The sequence below is a fragment of the Saccostrea echinata genome, unplaced genomic scaffold (genome assembly GCF_033153115.1).
Source record: "Saccostrea echinata isolate AGI-Se365-2 ecotype Australia unplaced genomic scaffold, CSIRO_AGI_Sech_v1 ptg000054l, whole genome shotgun sequence".
NCBI lineage: Eukaryota > Metazoa > Mollusca > Bivalvia > Ostreida > Ostreidae > Saccostrea > Saccostrea echinata.
The window spans coordinates 7543742-7569206 of NW_026889803.1; the positions used below are offsets into that span (position 1 = coordinate 7543742).

The 25465-nt window shown below is 32.6% G+C and overlaps 1 protein-coding gene and 1 long non-coding RNA gene across 3 annotated transcripts; one reads left to right on the plus strand and one right to left on the minus strand.

Moving 5' to 3' along the window:
- Window positions 1–1758: 1758 nt before the first annotated feature.
- LOC133171766 (uncharacterized) lies at window positions 1759–6108 on the minus strand. Its single transcript, XR_009718863.1, has 3 exons — window positions 6033–6108; window positions 3763–3900; window positions 1759–2020 (listed from the first exon to the last, which is right to left on the minus strand). It is a non-coding gene; the product is annotated as an uncharacterized LOC133171766 (long non-coding RNA).
- Window positions 6109–7998: 1890 nt separating this feature from the next.
- LOC133172515 (WSCD family member CG9164-like) lies at window positions 7999–14259 on the plus strand. 2 transcript variants are annotated; one of them, XM_061307414.1, is made up of 4 exons: window positions 7999–8080; window positions 11587–11916; window positions 12180–12419; window positions 13831–14259. In XM_061307414.1, the coding sequence occupies exons 2-4, from the start codon at window positions 11628–11630 to the stop codon at window positions 14175–14177; spliced, it is 876 nt and encodes a 291-aa protein (XP_061163398.1). In that variant the 5' UTR covers window positions 7999–8080; window positions 11587–11627; the 3' UTR covers window positions 14178–14259. The 2 variants fall into 2 exon arrangements, with proteins under 2 accessions (XP_061163398.1, XP_061163399.1); XM_061307415.1 differs by lacking the exon at window positions 7999–8080 and adding an exon at window positions 9768–9879.
- Window positions 14260–25465: the final 11206 nt, after the last annotated feature.

The following is a 25465-nucleotide window of genomic DNA, read 5'->3' on the forward strand; positions in this document are numbered from 1 at the left end:
TTGCATCGTCAAGTTCTTTGCATAGACAGAAAAGAGATAAGCAATGGGGTGTATGGACCAGACCAGGATTCAAGTCAGGGCCCCCTTAATCAGTAGTCATTTGCTCTATCAATTTAACTATCTGGCCACCAGAAATTGAACCCACCTGAATGCCCTATATGGATCTGTGGAACTCTGAAATATCCAAGTTTTATCAATAAGAGAGGTTTTACTCCACCTATGTCAAGTGACCATAATTTAACAACTCACTGTACACACTTCAACAAAACTGCAACCCAAGAAGAAATTATTGCCCTATTATTAATCTTCTGGCTACAGAAAAAAAATACATGTGATGTTAGTATAGTTTTTTATTATGTTACTGATACTGTGGACCTTATTTAAACTTGTAGGATATCAATCTCCTATGCAGAGTTGTCATTTGTTCCACTCTCAGACATGTATGGGCCAATAGTAGAGAGTGGTAGAATATTTCACATGTATAATATTTTTACACAATACATTCAATTTAACAGCAGTCAAGTTTATAACTTAAGATTTTTGTTTTTTTTTCAATTCTAGCTCCCAATACACAAGTATAGGTTTCATTTTTCATTCATCTATAAGTAATATAAAATTTTTGTCTTTTCTTTCATTTTCTTTTCTTTATGTTGTTCATATTTACATTACACTTTTTTGAGTGAGGGCTGAATGAAAAGGCTGACTGTAGCCCAAACCCTGATTTCCTGTTGAAGAAGCATTGGAAGTTTGTGCCTCATGCATAAATTGAACATATGTGTGATGGCCTTGACCCAAGGTTATTTGATGAAGTTTGAGGTGATTTTATAAAATAAAAAATTATAAAAATCTTTAATTCCTGTTTGACTATATCTTGTAATTGAAAACATTTAGAGGCTCATACTTATCGCAAATATTGAGCATGACCTGCGATTATGACTGATCTTAAATCAAGGTCATTTTTAAGCAAGTTCAAGGTAACTGGCAGAAAAAGTGTATTACCTTTGTCAAATGCAGAATTTGCAAATGATACTTGACACAAAGATTGCTTATGACTAAATGGTGTTTCATGACCTTATCTAATGTCAAGATTACTGGCAGTAAATGTGTGAAATTTGTTTTCATTTCATCACTCCCTCATGGATAAGTATTGAAACTGGAAACTTCAAAGATTATTTGTAAGCTGAAAGTACATCATAACCTTTACCCATGATATTGTGGCAAGTTCAAGGCCATTGGCAAAAAAAAAAATTGCTCAAGTCAGGTCCATAATGCCTTAATGGAGAAACAGTAAATATCTCCCTTTTATTTAAAGATTTATGATGAATAGAAGATGTATCTTTTCTTTCTTAACCAGTATCATTTTGGCAAGTTCAAGGTCACATTTAGAAAATTGATATTGGCATTTTCAGAAAAAAAAATGTATAGGGGGTATAATGTTGGAGTTTGTTCACAGTTATTGAATTATATAGGCATAGTTCAATTATAGTATACATGCAGGTAGAATCCATGACAATTCAGCCATAACTGGAAGGTATTTTTGAATCCTTAATAATAGAATTTTTGCAGATTTAGATTTTACTGACTTAACTTGGGAAGACCTCTTAAATAAAAAAAGTCACATAAGTATAAGCATCAGGGCGACTATACTTTATGATATTACAATTTTTCATAGCATGTATTACCAGTACACAAAAAACAAGTATTGGTATGTACATGTAGTAACCTTTTTATCTTGAATTCAAATAAAGATATTGAAAACACTGATACATTGTTTTATTGACTTGGGAATAAATTGCTTTGTCATTGTTGAAATGTGGATACATGCATATACACGGTACCAGTAAGTAATTAAACTTTTTCTAACAATTTTAGACATTTGAAAACAAGTAAATGTGCAGAGAGTGTAGAAGTCTGTGCATCACTTTTCTCGGCCTGGAATTCTTCAAACAGGACAGGATAGGTTTGGTAGGACACCCTCAGATTCTCAACTTTGTTTAGGTAGTTGCTTCTTGTGATTCACCTGTGAAATTATTATTTCAAAAATAAATATAACAAAATGTAGTAATGTTACTGATCATTCAATGTCAAGCTAAGCAAATAAAGGAATAGATAATACAAAATCAAAAACAAGAAGCCCAGGGACCATATCGCTCACCTGAGCACTATGGCTAGAAAAAAAAAGCAGAAATCAGTTTAGTCTTGAAAGGTTGAAAAGTTTGAATATAAAAGTGGTTCGGGGGGGAGATGGGGTATGAATTGAACAAAATTGAATCTACATTACCTGAGGATGCTTCCATTTAAATATGACCAATCATGGCTTTGCTGTTCTTGAGTAGAAGATATTTAAAGATTTTTCCTACGTATTCCTATGTAAAACTTTGATCACCCATTGTGGCCGCACCCGATCCCCAGGGGTCATGTCTGAACAAACTTGATTCTACACTAATCTAAGAATTAAGAATGCTTCCATATAAATATGACCAATCATGGCTTTGCTGTTCTTAAGAAATAGTTTTTTTAAAGATTTTTACTATGTATTCCTATGTAAAACTTTGATCGCCCATTGTGGCCCCACCCAACCCCCGGGGGTCATGATTTGAACAAACTTGAATGTACACTATCTGAGGATGCTTCCATGTATATATGAACAATCATGGCTTTGCTGTTCTTGAAAAGAAGATTTTTAAAGATTTTTCCTATATATTGCTATGTAAAACTTTGATCGCCCATTGCGGCCCCACCCGACCCCCGGGGGTCATGATTTGAACAAATTTGAATGTACACTATCTGAGGATGCTTCCACATAAGTTTCATATTTTCAAGCACAGTGGTTCTTGAGAAGAAGATTTTTTAATGATGCCATTAATTTTTCACGAATTCATAATTATCTCCCCTTGGAAGAAGGCATGGCCCTCCATTTGAACAAATTTGAATCCCCTTTACCCAAGGATACTTTGTGGCAAGTTTGGTTGAAATTGGCCCAGTGGTTCTGGAGAAGAAGTCGAAAATGTGAAAAGTTTACAGACAGACAGATCAGAAAAGCTCACTTGAGCCTTCGGCTAAAATGTGAAAAGTTTACAGATGGACTACAGACAAAATGTGATCAGAAAAGCTCACTTGAGCCTTCGGCTCAGGTGAGCTAAAAATATGAAAGTGAGAGAGGGCCAAACTAAGGGTTTAATTATTAATTCATAATGGAAGTAAACAAGCTTGAAAGACACACAATTCAATCTTAGAAGATGTACCTGGTATTTCTTAAATTTTACGTTCATTTACAGTGTATGTAGGTGTCAACGTTTCATCAACTACTTCTGTATATAATATTGAAGGGTTTTAATTTGTAATACAGAGTGAATTAAAGTTATACATGTATTTATTTATGTGTATTTAACACATCACCATAAATGTGATGATGCAGAATGGTCTACAAACAAACAAACTTATTTTGTGTGATCTCATAAACTACATGTGTCTTCCTTCTGTGGCCAAACATGTATAAAATTTGAAAGCTAAGGATATTATAAAGAAAACTAATATTGTTGACTGAGTTATATCCCATTCCCATATAAATGTTCGATGAAATCGATTCATAGTGATTGGACCCTTACAACTATAGTTGTCTTTCTGTAATGGAAAATTCCTCTGTGTAACATTTTTTTAAGTAATGAGGTAAATCAAAGATTGTTGAACAGATGGAATTCATTAAGATATGATTAGTATATTGTATTAATATTTAGTCATGCAATCAGTAAGAATAAATACCTGTTGGCTCTCTATTCCCTTAGGAATACACCAGGTCTAGAGCACAGTCCTAAGTTAGCTTAGAGTACATTGATCAATCTCAGCTTTACACTAGCTGGCATTATGACAAAGGAGGGGACACAACTCAGATGTTTCAACCTGCAACACACAAATTATTTGAAGTGACCTGTTTTACACTATATCAGAGATAAAAAAAAAATCTCCCAGTCATGGTTACTTTATGGAAGGTATAGTCAATGAATTGTGCCATAGTCACTGAAACTGCTTTCTGTCAATACCAAACAGCCAATTTCTGACATAAAATTATTTACACCTTTTGCATTTAAATAAAATTAAATGAAAAGTGATTTGGAATATTACTGGTATGTACCCTAAATGACTGCACTGAACCGTAAACTATGCTTAATTTCAGAAATATTTGATTTCAAAAATATAAAAAAAAAATTCTGAGGAATTGTCAGAGAATGTACATGTACCATGATAGATTAATTTTGCTGGGAAATGAAAACAAAGACCAAAGGGCAAGGATTTTATTTTACAAACTAGATGTGTGTGGTAACACCACAAATGCCCCCACAGACAGCCAAAATTTCAAATTGCAAATTGTAAATTGCACATTTGTAGCCAAGATAATGATTAGAAATTGAGAATTTTTAAATCTTTTCCAAGTTCAAAGGGGATAACTGTCAATACCATGACCAAATTCAAACTTGACCTGCATATTCCTATGACGTATCCATATATCAAATTTGAGTTGAATGTGTACAACTGTTGCCGAGATGATGAACAGAAATTCAAATGAATGATGACAGAATGACAGAATGATGGAACAGGGTAACACTATATCCCCCCCTGACCATTTTATGGGGGGGGGGGGGGCTTAAAAATTCTGAAGATTAAGGGGTACCTATATTCTCCTAAATTTCAGATGACAAGGAAAGTATTTCTATTCTGCTAAGGCAAATTTTCAAACTTTTTTAAAAAAAAAAAAACAAGTTCAAGCTATAGATTTCCATAAAAGAAGTGTTGCAATTATGACTTGGCAATCCATTATTATAATTTTCATTTCCACAATAGAATTTGCATCAAAATCAAAGAATGTCTTGATCCCTTTCCTTTAATGAGAGCAGAAAAAATTAAAATTAGACTCAACTAGATCGCAATGTGTAGCAATCTTGTTGGAGCAGAATAAAGATCTAATTTTAGTTAGACTGAATTTATCTAAATTTGTTAATTTTTTGTGTGATTTATTGAAGGATAATGACTAGCGCATATTATTGATCTTTGCAATCAATCAGAGTTCAGCTTATTGTATAAAAGACAAGAGACAAAATGTACATAATTAAACCACAGGTGCTTCAAGGGAACAGGAACACAACCCACTCCAACCCTCTAAAATTTTGGGCTCCCCGAGTTATTTTTTGATTTATTTTTTTAAGCATATATGTTGATGTATAATGCACTATAAAAATTCACAATTAATGCATTAATAAGCTATGTATAAAAATATACCAATGATATAAATAGACAGGTTAATTATATTTTTTTTTTGGGGGGGGGGGGGGGGGGATACATCAGATACCAGAGACATATATATCTCTGGATACATATACATGTATAGCTTTTTGAATCAATTGTGAATTTTTATAGTGCATTATACATCAACAAATGCTTTAAAAAATCATGAAAAATATAATTCAGAGAGCCATTAATGTTTTTTAGAGAAGTTGCCCCCCCCCGCCCCTTTCGCCTTTTGAAATCGTTGCAACGGGCCTGATGGGAGGGGGGTCCTGTCCCCAAGCACCTGTGCATTAAAACATGAGTGTCAGAACCTAATGGGGCTAATTGTAGAATTGCTGGTGGCTGGCTGGGAGCAAATCTCCCCACTTTTTTTTCCACAAAACAACATTAATTACGCCCAATAAAAATATTCAGCAAAAGTTCACTGTTCAACGGAATGGACCCTCACCCGATTTCTCCAACATGATTTCGACGAGGGTGTTAATTAAAGTAGTCTTTAAATTTGACCTATTTTACAATATAACTTAAATAAATATGACAAGTAATTCAGTGTTGTCTAGATTTAAAATTAGAAACAGCTGATTATTTCAAAAGCTGAGAAAATTCGGTCCATCGCAGTTGAGATTATTGCTACACATGTAGCCTACTTTCGTTTTCCTGAATATAAAGACTTTAGCATGTTTATCAACAAAGTAGTCATTATCCTTTTGTTGTTTCAAACAAGGGATTTAGCATTTCTTTCTACATACTTCATTCTGGGATTGGGCATGCTGAATCTATTCCAGAGGCAGAGATCTACCGTATGTATGATCACCAAACATTACACTTCCTGCCATGTGGTGTCTAGCCTCGCTTTCGTATTATAAGGGAGGAATAATTATTTCATTTTAAGGGTAACTTGAAATGAGATATCTCTTTCATTAAGAGAGATATCTCTTTAACTTAGAAAGATATCTCTTTTTGAAAATCTAAAGAGATATCTCTCTAATTTAGAAAGATATCTCTTTTAACGTTGTTAAAGAGATATCTCTCTAACTTTAAGAGATATCTCTCTCGCTTTAAGAGATATCTCTCTAGCTTATAAAGATATCTCTCTAAGTAAAAGAGATATCTCTCTTGCAAAAAGAGATATCTCTTTTGTTTATAGAGATATCTCTCTAGGTTATAAAGATATCTCTCTTAGTCAAAGAGATATCTCTCTTGGTCAAAGAGATATCTCTTTTAGTTAAAGAGATATCTCTATAAGCTAAAGAGATATCTCTCTAAGCTAAAGAGATATCTCTCTTATTGAAAGAAAAAATTATTTTACGAATAAATAGTAAAAGGGCTTGCCATACAGTTGACATGTTAATGTGATACGACCGGACTTCTGTATGGTCAAACCAATCCATAGCGCATGACTGTGAAATAAGTCCAAAAAGAGTTAGATAACTTCGGACTGTATGAATGAGACAATTTTCTTATACTAGGAAATTATTATATTCAATAATTTTGGGAATATAGAACTAATTAAGGTATGTAGTTCTGTCTTAATTTTTACAGCAGTAAACAAGTCTGACTATATAGCTCAGCATTAGTCTTTTGTAAGATAATAAATAAATATTTTTACAAAAGTTATACGTAATGTCGTTACCTTTCTAGACATTTAACAGATTATTCAGTGATTTATAAAGCAAAACCTTTGAGTTATGCAGGACCAGCTACTATCGCTACCGGATCACAAATTCTCTAAATTCCTGAGAGCTCCTATCATTCCCGTGTTATACTGATAAGTGTTTTTTCATCAATGTGCATATTCACGTACAATTCTCCTTAGCCGACATGGCGCACAGGATGATCGCCTTCTTTATCACGTTACTTGTCACTTAGTCATTCTGGTACAGCATTGGCGGATTACAAAGTTAGGCATCACTCAGGCAACTTTAGAATTGCTAAGGTACTTGAAAAAAAAATGCAGAAATTACTATAAAATTAACATACCTTTTTCTCTCAAGTGTTATGTTTGTTTGAATTGTTCCATGATATGGCTTGGTTTGATTTAAAATGAATTGTATTTGAATGTACTAAAAACAAATTTCGGATCAATTTGTTTAAAGAATCGACAGAATGGCTATGTATTTCCACACACATGCAGTGCACAAACGATCAAACTTGTATTTGTGCACATTATATAATGTTTTCCCTCATGCCAATTAATTAATTGGATTGCCCACCTGTTTTACCTGGGAAACAAGCAGAATGAAAACTCTGGAGGACCTTGCATCTTTACATACTCAAATCTGCTTTTGTTTAAAATATCGAATACATTAATTCGTTCCAAAAATCAGGTAAAAATATAAAAAATGATCCTTTCAAATCACAAAACATAAGTTTAAACATGAAGGTTAGATGTAATGGGGGAAAAAAATCATTCTCAAGTAGGTGCTGTTGAAAAAAAAAAAGCACTTTGCGAACATGTTGCAACAAATTCATATTAAAACATTATTTTGAAAGCAGTTGAAATTGATTTTAGTGAAGTGTAACAGGAAATCGGACTCCGATTAAAAAACCAAGATGGATTTAATATAAATATTTAATGTACTCAACACACTGAATGTTTCGCTGATATATACCGGTATACGATACATATATCAAATATACATAATGAATATCACGCGAAAGAGTGTTGGTCCGAATAACACAAGGCTTATTTATTTAATTTCTTCAGGTGAATTGCAGCCTTTTTAAGTACTCATTGATGTTTCACAAAAGTGAAGGAGTTAGTCATCTGCATTGACCAACAAGGTGTCTTTGTTAGGTAAGGTGGATTCCTTAATATGAAAGTCTTTTACCCCTTTAATTTCAAGTCACATTATATGTTCTTTCTTTTTTTTTTTAGTTGTTGTTGTTTTGTTTTTTGTTTGTTTGTTTGTTTGTTTTGGTTTTGTTTTTGTTTTTTTAACCACTTCATTTCAGACAATGACAGTTGTTTAAACTATCCAAGATAAAGACTTAGCAGTACTTTTAATTGGTTATCTATATTTGTCTCTTCGATGTAGTATATGATGGAAGAATAGATATCGATGCAAGAAATCCATGAAGCGGAAGTTTGTAGAAACAGCCTTAAGCTCGTTAAGATATAATAAATAAATTTGAGTTACCTTTATCGCAAGTGTAGTGTTACCGTTCAATATTTTTCCGGTTTATATTATTGGCTAAATGCATACTGGAAAATGCAAAGTAAAGAGGTGTGAAAACAGGCAGCTCTTGTTAATTGTTATATAGTGGAGTCCAGATGAAGTATTGACTTTAGATCGAAGTGTATGACCCTTTTCGGTAATTAACCTTCTAGTATATAGTGACCTAATGTTCGAGAGGCCATCAACTTGACCGGAAGATAACAGTGTAAACTTCAGCGTATAAAGGGTTCTACAAGGGATTTAACGTACATGTACGTCAAGAATGTCGGATACCTGAAAGATGGATTTTTATGGACAGGCCATATTTACTCGCTTAATAATTCATTTACATATGGTGGGTAGATTTTCTCTTCCTTTTTTCTCTCTGTTTTAATCGGGTGCACACAAGCTTAGATGAATGATTTTTACAGATTTCTGTGTGGCGTATTACAATTCTACTATTCATATGAGTATCATATTATAAGGATTTTATCAGTGATGCATACAGAAAAAGGGGTTTCATGTAACATCCAATGTACGAGACAATATACGCAGTTTATGTCTGTGGATATATTTTTTTTTTCTGAAGAAAAAAGTAACTTGGCGCCATTTGTTGAGTTGGAAGGACATATTTACAATAATGATGCACCCATAATAAGTGTTTCTGAATGTTTAAATAAATACTCAATATCCACATCTGTTCCTCGATTTATCCGAAAGAGCACTGAACAATGCAGAGTTTAAGAAAGATTTGACCATATCTACTATGTACATAAATAGAGAATAAAGAGAAAATAATCCCATACTTTGAAAGTTTGAGAAAATGTTTTATTATCCTTTTCTAAGAGATGCCCATCATTGTGTTTTTATTTAACCGAGAAACACATTTTTTGTTTTGTTAGTTTCTATTTGCTGTCGAATTATCAGAAAACAAGATACATATAAAAGTACATTAGGGAATGTTAATCAATCCCTTTGTCTGGTAACGCTGTTAAAAGAGAGAAATCTAAAAGCCACCCAGGACGAATTCTGTTTTTTGAATTAAACATTAAATAAGGTTCACCAGTGCAAACAGAACTTAAGGCGCTGGGAGTACTAGGATACAATTAAGGAATTATGTTCATAATTTTACACTGGATCACTTGATTTCACATTGAGTTGAAAATTGATTAATTGCCAAACTTTAGGAGTTTTCCGCCCTGATTGAAATACATGCAAACAAAACCAACAAGTAGAGTGCTGTCAGTTTCATTAGCTTCAAACTCCTGGAGTGGAAAATTCGGTACATCTAGACCATATTAACATGGCCAACGTTGTGAGATGCAGTGGGAGATATGGCTAGGAATTTGCAATATCTTTTAAAACATGTTAAGTTGGACTTATATTTCCTTGCATTGGAATAAATTCCATAATGGATGAATCAAATGTCTTCGACACAGTAAATATAATTATTTGTTTCAAGTGATTTTGAGAGTAATGCAGGTAGCTGTATTTTGAATTATTTTCTGTCTTCTTGTTTGAGAGACACATTATGGGATTTTTTAAAAATGTTTCATTGATATTGAATTAAAATAAAACTTTTCTTTAAAAATTACAACTACACCATTATTTTATTTGTTGGAGTTTTTTTTAATGAAAACTCTAAAAAATATATATATATATATTTGTGTTAATTACTGATTAATTTTAGCTAAGAAAATATGTTTTTAAAATTTTGATATTATTTTTATTTATTGGCATTAGATTTGTTTTCAGCAAACAAGCAAACATCACGAACATATTCGCTGCAACAAAATTATTTTGGTAGGAAAAAAAAATTAGGAAATCAATTAACTCATTTCTTGTAAGACTTGTCTATGAAATTAATTACATCTCTTTTTATATAATTATGTATGTTACTGAGATTGTCTTGTTATACGGGAGGGGAACAAATTTAAAAATAGAAGTAGGATAAATAAAACTTCTTAAATCATCATTTTATTGATTTCTAGTGAATATAACTATTCATCAAAAGTATTGCATGTTCATCATTTCGAAACCTTCAAAATCTGCATCTTTATTCGTTTCAGTTTACAGAAAGTCAATTATTTTCTAATGAAGTATGTATTTAGTGTCTCTTTATCGTTCGTTACCACGCGGTAAAATCCTATCAAACTGGATGTTATCTTCTATTTATAAGAGAGAATATCATTGACTGATCGCTTTTGATATCTCATCAGTTGTCATTCATAAACAGGCTTGTCGATATAGGAGGTTTTGTTATATACATGTAACTGGATATAATTTGCTATTGATTGTTACCCGTAGGGGTTCCAATATCTGTGTTTGAATCCAACCTCTAGGATCAGAAAAAAAAACCCACGTATCTGAGCAACTATTGATATATATTCTGTAAAATGTTGTTTGTTCTGCATGATCTATTTAATTGTATTTAGTTTTCATCACAAAATTGATCTGCTTTATACTGTTTTCAGTGAGACCCAGCTGCTATCTGTGCATGTATAATTGAACGGAATTGAAATATTACACATACTTTATTTATTCTTCCTAGTTCATATTGAGTATATATGCAAGGATACTGAGAGATGACGTCTTTTTTCAAGCATGCATTTATACGTTTGTGCCAGAAAGTCAATATAAAGATGTTTAAAATTAATTTTTTACATTACAAATGTTGCTTCAAAAGATTGATTAATCAAGCTGTAAAAAGTCTCAATGAAGTTTTCCTTCATAAATTGATCGATAAATAGGATTTGATAATAAAGATATAAATAAGAGACCCATTTCGTTCACTCTGTCTTATTTGTTTAAGTTCATAGACTTGCATAGTTTGTGTAATCTAATTATAGTTAGTGTGGTTAAGATTATTCGTTTGTATCAGAGATAGCAGAGAAGGAACGGTAATGCAAAAAATACATGACTAGGAGGGGAGAGATGCAAGTAAGATATATTTCATTAGCCATGTAATCAATATAGCATGATGTCTGATGATGAGGTAACCGTGGAATAAATTCTTTAGATAAGATATGATCAACTTCATTACCGGACTGGAGGAGCAATATTCATAGAAATATCTAACAGGAATATCGTAGGAAGTCGGAGAAAGAGAGGATGTCTGCGTTAATTACTGTTTCATTCATTTCAGAAGTGATACTGACGTTTCGTGGGTGACGTAGATGACCACGTATGAGCTGTCGCACGCGCCTCCTGCTCACGTCCTCGGTTGTCGTCTGCCTCGCTTTCACTTACATTGTGCTGTTTAATGGTTTGGCATTGTATAGTTTGACCAAATCCACGTACACACCACCATCTGTAGCTGTCAACAGAGGCCGTCTTTACCTGGCATATCTGGGTTTTAAATCTTGGAAATGTAAGACTCCACATTTCTCCAAACAAGCTCTACCTCTTACTGCTTTAGTGAGTTTTCCAGGATCTGGAAATACATGGGTCCGCCATATATTACAACAAGCTACAGGTAAGACTGCAGATAAATAACATTAAACCAGATATTCAAATTTTAGAATTAAAGAATTTCAGAGAGCATTTATGATTTTGAACTCAAATTTCTTTTACCATTTTTATCTGTAGTAGAAACTATTTCTTTGGAGATAATGGAATTAGATATGAATGACACAAAATGTCTGTAGTAAACTAATCCCAGGTCGGTAGACAAACATCTCTCTTCGTGAGAGTTACTGTAACACGGATGAAAAATTTGAATAACTTTTTGACTCGCAGGTATTAATACCGGAAGTGTCTATAGAGACTATGTTCTGAAGGTTTTGGGATTTCATGGAGAGGGCGTGCAGAACTCCTCGGTGCTGGTCATTAAGACACACAAATGGGGTGTAACTGAGAGGGAGAAATATCAAAGGGCCATTTTAGTCCTCCGAAATCCCAAAGATTCCCTGCTGGCAGAATTTAATAGAAAAAACGCTGGACACATTGGTCATGCAAAGACAGAAGACTTCAAACAAAGTAAGTTTTTCTGGAATGTGAGGTACAGTTCTGACATTCCAAGGGGGATACTGAAAAATCGAAAACCGTCAAATTTGATATCTTGCATGCCACCGCGGTACATTAACAAAAACAGTACACAAATTTGGCACAAACATGAAAATGAAGAAATTTGAAACTGAAGCAGGAATTTTCCCTAGATACAATGTGTTCGTTAATTTTAATACACTTGAGGGTATTTTTTTTTTTGCCTGGTCAGTTTGTATTTCGATGCATTGGCGCAGGTCATGGTAAATAAAACAATACTTAGTTTAATGTGGTGTGCTTAAGCAAACCATAATTTCGTTCTTCGAAGATTCCAAGCAATCAATATAAACATATGTAACCGATAAGATTGGATTGGAAAGAAGAAAGCAAGAAAAGATCTCAGTGAATAAAGAAAGCAACATAAAGTTCTGTAAAGTTAACATTGTTGTAAACGTTTTGAGAATTGAAGGTCCTCTTCTAGTGTTATCTCCTCAACTATTGGAAATTAATGTAGATTCATACCCTCCTTTTTTACGAAAAAAGTTGGCTGACAATGAATTTATATACTTTCATAATGTAAAACAAAACGAATTTATAAACCTTCAATTTATTCCACTTGAGACTACACGTATCCAGAGTTTAAAGAAGCTAAAAACATGCATTCAAAATTTTATCCCCAAGAGGTATTAAAATTTTCATGTGTTACCCTCTTGTACATGTAGATGCAGTATTGTTATATTATACTGAATATTCTATACAAATAAAGGTGAAGCATGCACGCATAGATTCCGCGCAGTCAATATTTTTTTTTCGGAATATCACCCGTCGTGAAGCAATGTTGACTGTTGCTAAGTTCTATCGCGCTAAAGGGCGTCGTTTCATCATTCACAGGGTAACGAATATTTATATCATACTTTCATGTAAATCAGTTATTAAAATCTGTTTCTTCGAGAAACATTTGTTAAAAAAACATTTCCCGTTGAATAATGAAGTCACGCCCTCCAGCTTAGCAACAGTCAACATTGCTTGACGACGGGTGATATTCCAAAAAATATTGACTGCGTACTGTAATATGTACATGTAACATGTTTTTGTATTAATTAGTGAAATAGAGATGAAGAAAGAAACCCAATTATTAGAATTTTACCAAATGCAGTAAAAGAAGGTGCGATTTTTAACATAAATACATGTATATATACATGTACATGTGTCTAAAAATAGTCAGTTGTCAGTAAGTACTCGACAAATGAGACATTAGGAATTGAAAATTGTTAATTATTGATTTCAAGACACGTACTTGTACCGGTATATATTTTCTGAGAGCAATTTTGGATCTTGGTTCCTAGTTATGTATATAAATTAAGCACACATTATGATTCAATCATCTTTTCTTATTGTGTTACAGAGTGGATACCATACGTCAATAATTCGGCGAGGCACTGGTTAAATATGACCAAGGACTGGCTAAATTTCACCGGCGATTTACACATTGTGAGATACGAACAGCTCAAAGCTGACCCTATCAACGAAATTAAACGTTTGCTTAACTTTCTACAAATACATATATCACAAGAAGAGTTGATGTGTGTTTATCAGAATATGAATGGACGGTTTAAACGACCTAGGAAGAATGTTACAGATTATGACCCATATTCATCCGAAATGAGGAGTATCTTAGTGCAATATGAACAGCAAATTAACGAAATAATTGACCAGCGATACAGATATACACCACCAAAAAATTATACATGAGTCCTTTTCTTTTTGATTTGATTATTTTTTAAGTTAGTTTACATGTTTATTATATGTGGAATAAAATATGACTTTTACGCAATTTCTATGAAAAGTTTCTGTTGGTGCCCTTTTTTACTGTATAAAATTTAATATTTTCAAAAAATTTTAAACAAATTTCTCAAGTTATATAATTCACGCGCCTGCAATGTGTAAAATAAAGTTTTTCAAGGGATATAATTTAAATTCTTAGAACTGTCTTTTCCAAAATTTTCAAGAAACCAGATAACGTATATAGTTAATAGTACAGGCAGCTGGGGTATGAATTTGCACCCATCCTTTCAGAAGGGGGGGGGGGGTGCAAATTACTAGTATTTTTATAAACCATAGAGAGGTACAGTGCAGGAAACTAATTTTGTTACAGCATCGATGCTGATTTGAATGCTTCCTTTGCTTGCTGATTTAATGCTAGTTATCCTTATCCTGATGCTGTTTTATAATTAGGTCAATGCTACTGGAAGTAGCATCATGCTACCGGAAGAAGATAATGAATTTCAGCATTGCCGTTTAAAGCAATAAAAGTGAATTTACAATTATTTGATCATAATATCTCACTATGTATCAATAATGTGAATACTTTAACCAATATTCTTTCTCTCTTTTTTAATTTTTTACTGAATTAAAACTCATTGATTTTCTGATGCTAGTAGGATAATGCTGATTTTATGTAGGTCAATGCTGGTTTTATCCTTTGTTTGCTGATGCTGATCCTGGTAATGCTGTTTTTTAAATGCTGATCCTGATGCTAGCTCGATACTGATGCTAATAATGCTTATGCTGATGCTGGTTTATGTAACGAAATTAGTTCCCTGCACTGTATGGTGGCATATTTCTGCCCCCTACATGCAAGATAAATTATGTAAACATGCAAGAAAAGTATATCAACATGCAAGATAATTATGTCAACATGCGAAATAATTATGTTGACATGCAAGTTACCAATCTTTTTTGAGAATCTAATTTTAATGTTGGTAAAATTACTTACTAATGCCAGTATACGATATCATACAAGCAAGCTGCAACAGAATTATGTTGACATGCGACTTATTTATGCTAACATGCAAGATAATTATGTTAACATGCAAGATATTTATGTCAACATGCGACTTATTTATGTTAACATGCAACATAATTATGTAGACATGCGACTTATTTATGTCAACATGCAAGATAATTATGTTAAAATGCAACTTATTCATGTTAACATGCGTCTTATTTATGTCAACATGCAACTTATTCATGTCAACGTGCGAGTTATATTTTAACATGCAAGGTATTTATGTCAACATGCAAGATAATAAGTTGCATGTTAACATACATATCTCGCATGTTGACGTAATTAACTCGCATGTTAACATAATTATCTTGCATGTTGACATAATAAGTTGCGTGTCTACATAATTATCTTGCATGTTGACATAAATAAGTTGCATGTTGACATAAATATGTTGCATTTCTACATAATTATGTTGCATGTTAATATAATTTATCTTGCATGTAGGGGGCGGAAATATGTCACCATCGAGAGGCAATATCAAAAAGAAAATGAAATTTCAAATTTTTCATAACTTTTCAATTTGCTTTTAAAATTTTTCTAATCGAAGAAGAAAAAAAAACAGTATTATCCTACATGCAGGTATCTGTTATATTATTTTGAATCTTTATCAGAACAAAGACTTCTGGTTTTACCTTTGAAGTAAAATTCAGATGAAGACTTTTTATCAGCAAAAACCTGCATTTGTTTTTAATTTTGAATTATAGTTATGCATGGGACTGCCGACATAAAGGAAGTTCAATGGGAATTTCTCTACAATTCTCTTGAAAGGTTACATAGACAGCACATTAAAATAAATCAGTTATTGCATTAAAAAAGACAGCTATTACATTAAAATAAACCAGTTATTACATTATGTACATCAGACATTTCTTCTGTATACCTTATCGAGAGACGTAGAGATCATAACAATACATTAGTGGAAGAGATGTTAATGGTCTTTGGGATAGACATAATAAAATGAAATATAGACAACTTATTGTTCCTCATATCTGCTTCCTCCAAGATGAAAAGAAAAAAAGAGGGAAAAAGTGACAGTGTGTATGTCATAGCTTTGTGAATTTCGAGTCCTAGTATTTACGTCTGTGTATTGTTGTTTAATGGACTTCACGTAACGTAGCATGCGTGAGTTAACCAATATAACTATTGATCCAGATTAATTATTATTAAACTATAGTGAGATTAGCAATCGACATATCCTTAAAAGTATAAGATCAGTTTATCTTCAATTGCTGCTCGATTGTGTTAACCCAGATTTTCGTAAAATGTAGCAACCAGAGCAGAATGTTAAAAACAAGATGTGTTTGTGAAACACTGATGCCCCCGTATGGTAACTTACAGCAAAGGTTAAACTTTCTCAAATGCAAATCAAATATGTTGGTACCCAAAGTAAGGTCTTGTCTCGAGGAATTTACCTGTGAAATATAAAAGCCCTAGCAGCAACCATTGAATAGATATAGAAAAGGTTAAAGTTTTTCAAAAGTAAGTCAAACATCAAGGTCAAGGTCAAATGTCCAAATTAATGGTGCCTTAGGAAAGGCCTTCTCACAAGAAATATACAGGTGAAATATGAAAACTGAAGCACCAATCGTTCAAAAGTTATGAACAAGGTTTAAGTTTTTCAAAAGAAGGTCAAACTCCAAGGTCAAGGTCAATGGATTACAATTGTTGGTTTCCAAAGTAAGGTCCTGTCACAAGGATTACATATTTGAAGTATGAAAGCCCTAGCACCAACGGTTCAAAAGTTATGGCCAAGGTTAAAGTTTTTCAAAAGTAGGTCAAACTCCAAGGTCAAGGTCAAAGGGTCAAAGTTGTTGGTATTCAAAGGAAGGTCTTGTCACAAGGATTACATATGTGAAGTATGAAAGCTGAAGTACCAATCGTTCAAAAGTTATGGCCAATGTTAAAGTTTTTCAAAAGTAGGTCAAACTCCAAGGTCAAGGTCAAAGGGTCAAAGTTGTTGGTATCCAAAGGAAGGACTTGTCACAAGGATTAAACATGTTAAGTATGAAAGCCTCAGCTCCAATTGTTCAAAAGTTATGGCCAAGGTTAAAGTTGGATAAAATTTTGCAAAACTGGGTCAAACTCCAAGGTCAAGGTCAAAAGATCAAATAAAGTGGTACCCAAAGAGGGGTCTTGTCACAAGGAATACACATGTGAAATATGAAAGCCATAGCTCCAACCAATCAAAAGTTATGGGCAATGTTAAAGTTTTTGCGGACAAACAGACAGACAGACAGACGGACGGACAGGGCAAAAACTATATACCCCCGAATCTTCGATACGGGGGCATAAATATGCCATCTATACTAAACAGGTTCAATAAATTTCTTTATAATTATATGTCACCTATATAATTTAACAATGACAATGAATTTATTCTCCTAAACTGACATTAAGTACCGTGTGGAGACAGATTACAAATATAGTTAAACATATGTGCATACGTGAAACAGAAAAAAGTACACAGTCAAAAAACTAACGATGAGCTAACCAGGAGAGCCAATTCTCTCAAAGATAATTTTTATAAATTTACACAGTTTTATCAATTTAACTGTATTTTTTGTATTAAAAAGATGATCAAACTTATAAACATTTGGATATAAATAGTAATACTTTGATATTAATGATAATCTTGATTTCAAAATGAATGGATCATTACAATTAAATAAGTACAATGATATTCATCACCAATTTCATTTTTGGAACATAACTTACAAATTCTATTTTCTCTTGGTACATTTTGCCATCTCCCAACTTCAATCGGTAATTTATTATTACAAGTTCTAAACCTACAAAATAATTTCCAGTACTTACAAGGCAAAGATACTAAATACTTTTCTAAACAAAATGACCTACATAAACATGGCATTGCTTAGTTAACTTCTTCCCTCGTTAATTTATTTCTTATACATTCATTCTCCCTACAGCTTTATAAGCACGGAGTCATTGTGGATGAAAAGGTTACTGTTGGATGCTAGCTACATTTAACTTTAGAGATGCCAAATTTTTGTGGAATTTAAGGTTGGATAAAGTTAACAATAATATAACAAACATCCACCTGCGGTATAGCTGAAAAAAAGAGATGCCGAAATATAAAACAGAATTTTGGATTCTTCTATTAATGGATATATCGTAGAGGTTTTGAAGCCAGATAATGAAACGGGCGTTTTTATGACTTGATTACTTTATAATATTTCTTCAACTGTCTCTTATGCTTCAACTATTTTTTTTTCATACATGCATACATTTCAATATGGACAAGATGTGTTTGTAAAACACCGAGGCTAGCGTATGGCAGCTCAAGGCCAAGATTTAAGTTTTTCAAATGTAGGTAAAAGTCAAGAGGTCAAAATGTTGCAATTGGTACCGAAAGAAAGGTCTTGCCATAAGAAATACACATGTGAAATATGAAAGCCCTAGCAATATCCATTCAGAAATTATGACCAACGTTAAATTAAGTTTTTGAAAAGTAGGTCATGCTCCAAGGTCAAGAGGTCAAAAATATTGAAACCAAAGGAAAGGTCTTCTCACAAGGAATATACTTGTGAATTATGAAAGCCCTGCCACCAACCGTTCAAAAGTTATGACCAAGGTTAAAGTTCTTCAGATATAGATCAAATTCCAAGGTCAAAATCAAAAGTCAAAAATGTTGGAACACAAGGAAAGGTCTAGTCACAAATAACACACATGAGAAATATAAGCTTTAGAACCAACCAATCAAAAGTTATGGGCAAGGTTAAAGTTTGGGAAAATTTTGCAAAAGAAGGCCAAGAGATCAAATATGTTGATATCCAAAGAAAGACCTTGTCACAAGAAATACACATGTGAAATATGAAGCCGTAGCACAAACATTCAAAGGTTAATTACAAAATAATTTTTTGCGGACAAATAGACAGACAAACAGTCAGACGGATAGCTACATGCTATACATGTAGCTACGTATAAAAAAAATACCTGCCCCCGAATCTTCAACTACGAGGGCTTAAAATTGTTTTTTTTTTTGAAAATCAAAAGTTGTTTGGCGTGAGAAACTGTAATAAAGCAGGAAATTATTTGAAGTTATATCAAAACGAATCAAATCATTATGCATCAATTCATACAGCAGCAGAACATCAATGTTTGACGAAAATTTATTATAGGAGATGATAGAAAATGTATTATAGAGATGATAGAAAATGTATTATAGGAGATGATAGAAAATGTATCATAGAGATGTTAGAAAATGTATTATAGGAGATGATAGAAAATGTATTATAGAGATGATAGAAAATGTATTATAGGAGATGATAGAAAATGTATTATAGGAGATGATAGAAAATGTATTATAGAGATGATAGAAAATGTATTATAGGAGATGATAGAAAATGTATTATAGGAGATGATTGAAAATGTATTATAGGAGATGATAGAAAATGTATTATAGGAGATGATAGAAAATGTATCATAGAGATGATAGAAAATGTATTATAGGAGATGATAGAAAATGTATTATAGAGATGATAGAAAATGTATTATAGAGATGATAGAAAATGTATTATAGGAGATGATAGAAAATGTATTATAGAGATGTTAGAAAATGTATTATAGGAGATGATAGAAAATGTATTATAGGAGATGATAGAAAATGTATCATAGAGATGATAGAAAATGTATTATAGGAGATGATAGAAAATGTATTATAGAGATGATAGAAAATGTATTATAGGAGATGATAGAAAATGTATTATAGAGATGATAGAAAATGTATTATAGGAGATGATAGAAAATGTATTATAGAGATGATAGAAAATGTATTATAGGAGATGATAGAAAATGTATTATAGAGATGATAGAAAATGTATTATAGGAGATGATAGAAAATGTATTATAGAGATGTTAGAAAATGTATTATGGCATATTATAGAAAATGTATTATAGGAGATGAAAGAAAATGTATTATAGGAGATAATAGAAAATGAATTATAGGAGATAATATATAAATAGTGCATGTTTTTAGGGTAACAGTTGAAATTGACACCCCAAGGAAAACCATTGTCAACCGACGCGTCAGCGGTGGTTGACAATGGTTTTCCGAGGGGTGTCAAGTTCATTCCCCCAACCACCCCCACCCCAAATTGTATATTTCCTTTTTGCTATGTTCACCTGAGTGGAAGTCGGTAGCAAGTGAAATAGCTTTCCAACACTATTTGTATCAATTTGGAATTTCCCGATCTATTTTTAGACCAAGGTAGAGAAAATAAATCCATATGTTCACCGGGAAGGACACGTGCTGGTGAATACATGTATAACGTAGTATTTTTTCTACTTTGCTGGATCAGAAAAATAGAAATTATTCGATCATACAATAAAGGAGATGATTGACTACGCTGCAGACCAAAGATTTTTACTTTTATTTAAAATATTACTCATCTTTAATTCCATGATCTATACTACAGACTAATCGTAACCCTTTTAAAATTTGTTTGAATTTTACATTTAAGAAATGAATTTAATTTTTGAGAATTCATGAGGACATGAACTACGACGCTTCACGCCGGCATATTTCATGAAGCGCGTTAGCGTTGTAGTTCATGTACCTCATGAATTCTCAAAAATTAAATTCATTCCTTAAATTTACGTTATTTTTCTGATGATTTGCCAAATATTTTGTCATTCAACTATCATTCTTGAAAAAAAAGTTTGCACTATTTTTTTACTTCAATTAGGTCAAAATGAAAATATTCTTACTCATCCCACGATAGTTTATGAGAACATGAACTTCTTCTTATTTGCAAAGAATCTTAAGGAAAAATATTTGGAAATGTAAATATAAAGTTATAAGCGAAGTTGTAACAAGAAAGCATTGATAATCAAAATTAATGAAAAGAACAGAATCCTTTGATAGTGCATTCAATATGTCACTATATATAGTATATTCAGCTCTTCAGTGCGTCTCTTCAAACACCTTTGTGATGATATATATTAGTTGTCTTATTTTTTTTTATCATGATTTATTTTTTTAAAAGTAATTTAAGAATTTGAAGCCATTTATGTCGTGATGTAAAATACGTTCTGCCAATGTGTTGAGTGTAAATGGCCAATATCCCGAAAATAATGTAATATTAAAAATTATATAAATGTATCAAGAAAATAATATTGTATAATATATTGAAATTTTTGTTGAAATAATAAATAAATGTTTCTTTCTAATTAATTACGATGTCAAAAACGTACCAACCAAGTTAAAATCATGAATAGCTTAAAATTTTATTGTATATTCTCTCAGTGTAAAAAAGTTCCATTGGGTGAAAACAAATAATCTACTCTTCATTATCTCAGAGTTTTATTTCTGCATTGCACATCAGAACAAAAACTCGCTGCATTATCTTTTGAAGCTCGACTTAGTTCGAGTGTTTCCATCAGCGTGTCTACTTTTTGTATGGTTTTGTTTTGTAATTATTGCTATGCGTGAGGTGCACTGGGAATTTCTCTTCGAATACAGTAAAGCAGAAAGGTTGATTAAAATAACATTAGATTAACAATAACGAAAGATTAACAATAACATTAGTTCATTAGTCAATGCACCAAAGCCACACACAGATAGATTATTGATAATAAAAACAGGCTAGTGATAAATCTTTGCATAATCTCAAGGAGTGTAATTATAACCTATACTTAAAGACTAACCAATCAACTTAATTTGGTTATTCTTAACTCGCCAAAGACAACTGACTTTCAAAGTGTACGTATAGTGTATGTTTAACTTGAGCCAGGTTACCCAAGGTAATCATTTTGGTGCAAAGGATAAAATTAATCCATTTGGGTGCCTTAGTTTATTTTTAAAAATATTTATACATGTACTGTCAAAATGCAACATAGTCAAATCTCCAGTTAACGAATGGTTAATGGTTGATTATCTGGTATCAATACACTGTTATAATAAAATGTTCAAAATGAGTAGATGTCATTCAGAAACTTCATACATACTAAAGGTGATCTGGAACAATATTTTATAGATATCGTACATAGATTACATCTAAAGGCAGCATTCCCTTTCAAAAGAAAAGGAGAGATGGCATTGTGATTGTACAACACGATTTTTTTCTGATGCGAATTCTTGTTTATTTTATTTTGAAACCTCTCTCTCTCTCTGTCTCTCATTTCTTTAATTTACACTTGCAGTAGCATTAAACAGTGTTCCCCTGAAATATCAAACATTTTATGGCTTGAGAAATTGTAATCAGACGGATCCTTCTCCACAAAATGGCCATTTATCAAGAAATCCGAACGAAGTCTTACATTAAAGTCAACGTCTTAGGAAAGTTAATGGTTCTATGAAGGAATAAAACCAAGCAGACACATATAGATATTCCATTAAGTGAACCCATTTTGCTTCATTTATCTTGCAATTTAACTTTTTTCTAGATTCAGTTTGTTAAATTTCCATTTTTATTTCAAAATTAAGGAAAGGCATGGTAACATGAGGTGGTAAGGGGAATATAGGGGGTATACATTATGTAAAAAGATTCCTTTTCCGAATTCGGTTGCGCAGTTTGAGATATTAATATATGTAAACACACATCGGTCATTCAAGAATCTATATTAATTGAAAGATTTATATTAATGCAATAAGTATTTTGATAGCCCAGTTAAACATTAAATTACTTATTTCTTTCTAGAATCCTCTCATCACTAAAATACCTTGTCTCATCCTCCTTCAATGAGTAAAAAGTCTGTAAAACAGTTTGTCGTGTGTTGCCACCTTTGTGACGTTTAATAATTTGAAATTCTCAAAAGCATTATTAACAATGACATATAATTTTTACAGATTTATATAAAATTTAAACTTAGACTTAACAGAAAAATCATGAAAATGGGTCTGAAACCCCATTGACTTAGCCACAATAGGGAGTTAGTGCATACACTCCCGATCATGGTCAGTCAGATCGTAGATGGATATTTCAAATAAAATTCAACATCCAGTTACATATATAATTATTTATTTTTCCGTATTTATGACAACAAAATCCGAAGGGAAGTAACTTGAAAGCATATTTACTAAAATGATACCTGTTTATTATCTTTCTTGCTTGCGTGGCCAAGATATTTTGTCCACACTGAATAATCAGGTTGGGTGAGTTCAATGATCAATTTTTATTTTAACTGATAGCTAATGTATCACCTAATCGAGTTATTTCATTTACCAGAACCAATGAGCAGCTGTGTTATGCATAACCAAGCCTGACACAAACTAGAAGTACTGTGAGCACTGAGCTCACAAAATGATACCCCCGCCTCCCATATGATTACATATGATTACAATGGCAAAGTCCGACATGAGGATGCTTCTATAATAATATGACTAATCATGGCATTGCTGTTCTTGAGCAGAAGATTTTTTCAAGATGATTCATATATATATATTATGTAAAACTTTGGCCTTCCGTTGTACCCCTAACCCCTTGGGGGTCAAAATTTGAACAAACTTGATTTGCAATACCTAAGGTTGCTTCTGTATAACTATGACTAAAATAATTGCTTAGTTATTTTTCAAATATATTTCCTATGTAACGTGTATGATCAGGTTAATTCTTAAAAGGGATATACAGGTTTTCCTTTTACTCTTTCTGAGTTAATGACTGGAATGATTATTAAGACTGCTATGTCTGAGGGCAAATCACACAGTACAAAAATTTTATTCTTACTAGTATCTAGTGATGGGGACTGGGTAATGTACTGCTAGCACCATGTGTCTGCCCTAAGTTCCTATTGATAGAAAAGAACCGGGTGTCTCAATCTTCTTCAGATTTACTACAACCAGAACATCATTTCCCTAGGACATTTGCACTGGTGCTTATAACTTTTATTCTTTTATTTTGCTCTTACCCTTCTTTATTGCTGATTTAACTGCCAAATTCTCCTCCTAGCTTCTGAATACCTGACTTTCCCAAAGCTTTGCCTTATACACTGTATACCCTTTGGCCTGTCCATTCCAATGATTGTCTGGTCATTCCACTATTTGAAGTCTTCAATGCGTTTTACACAAATGCCCCTTAACCATTACATATTCCTATGTAAAACTTTGACCCACTGTTGTGGCCCCGTCCTACCCCCGGGGGTCATGACTTGAACAAATTTGAATCTATACTACTTGATACTTCTTTTTTAATATGACTAATAATGACTTTGCTGTTCTTGAGAAGAAGGTTTTTAAAAATATTTTCTATATATCCCTACGGTAAACTGTTGTGGCCCTACCCTACCCCCAGTGGTCATGATTTGAACAAACTTGGATCTACATTACCTGAGAGGTACTACACTACCTGAGAATATTTCAATAATAATAAGACTAATCATATGCATGGCTTTGCTGTTCTCGAGAAGATTTTTAAAGACATTTCCTATACATTCCTATGTAAAACTGGTTCTTGAGAAGAAGATTTTTAAAAGATGCCACGAAATTTTCATGAATTCTTAAATATATACCCTTGAAAGAGGGTGTGGCACTTCCTCTCAACAAACTTAAATTCCCTTCACCCAAAGATGCTTTCTGGCAAGTTTGGTTGAAATTGGCCCAGTGGTTCATGAAAAGAAGTCGAATATGTGAAAAGTTTACAAACGACAGACGAGGGTGACAGATAGACACCGGGCACTCTTTTGATCAGAAAAGCTCACTTGAGCCTTCGGCTCAGGTTTCCTAAAAACCTCTCAGGATATGCAGTGCCAATGTGATTGTGGCTAGCCTTGTTGCCCATTTACCCCTTGGCTGAATTGGATTTCAATCCACTTGAAATGTTCGTAAAGTGGTTAGAGGAATAAATTCGGAATGTAACTCTCAACTCATTTTATTCACACTTTAAAGAAAATGAATATGTTGAAGTAGAGTGAATAACCATGGCCATTTAATATGATTTTTTCCTTGATTTCCATTGCAAAATATAGTTTTTATCTAAAAAATTTTATCCTAATTTTCAAAATAATTTGAATCTACAGACTGATATACGACAACTCATTTGAGGAATTCTAATATTTTGATAAATATAAATTACTATTTCAAAATTAAGTTATATCTAGCTTGATTGATAATTTTTATAATTTAGAATTTCAAAGAGAAATGGTCGAGGAATCACTACTTAAGTTACGCTCAATCCAATGTGCTTGCTTGACATATGGTATGCGATAGCACAAGTTAATACAATTCCTCTTTGCTCGT

Bases quoted from the DNA above. Each gene is read 5' to 3' on its own strand.
- LOC133172515 (XM_061307414.1), top strand. From the start codon at position 11,628: ATGAGCTGTCGCACGCGCCTCCTGCTCACGTCCTCGGTTGTCGTCTGC. The intron at 11,917-12,179 runs GTAAGACTGCAG...TTTGACTCGCAG, and splicing joins TATATTACAACAAGCTACAG to GTATTAATACCGGAAGTGTC. The intron at 12,420-13,830 runs GTAAGTTTTTCT...ATTGTGTTACAG, and splicing joins GACAGAAGACTTCAAACAAA to AGTGGATACCATACGTCAAT.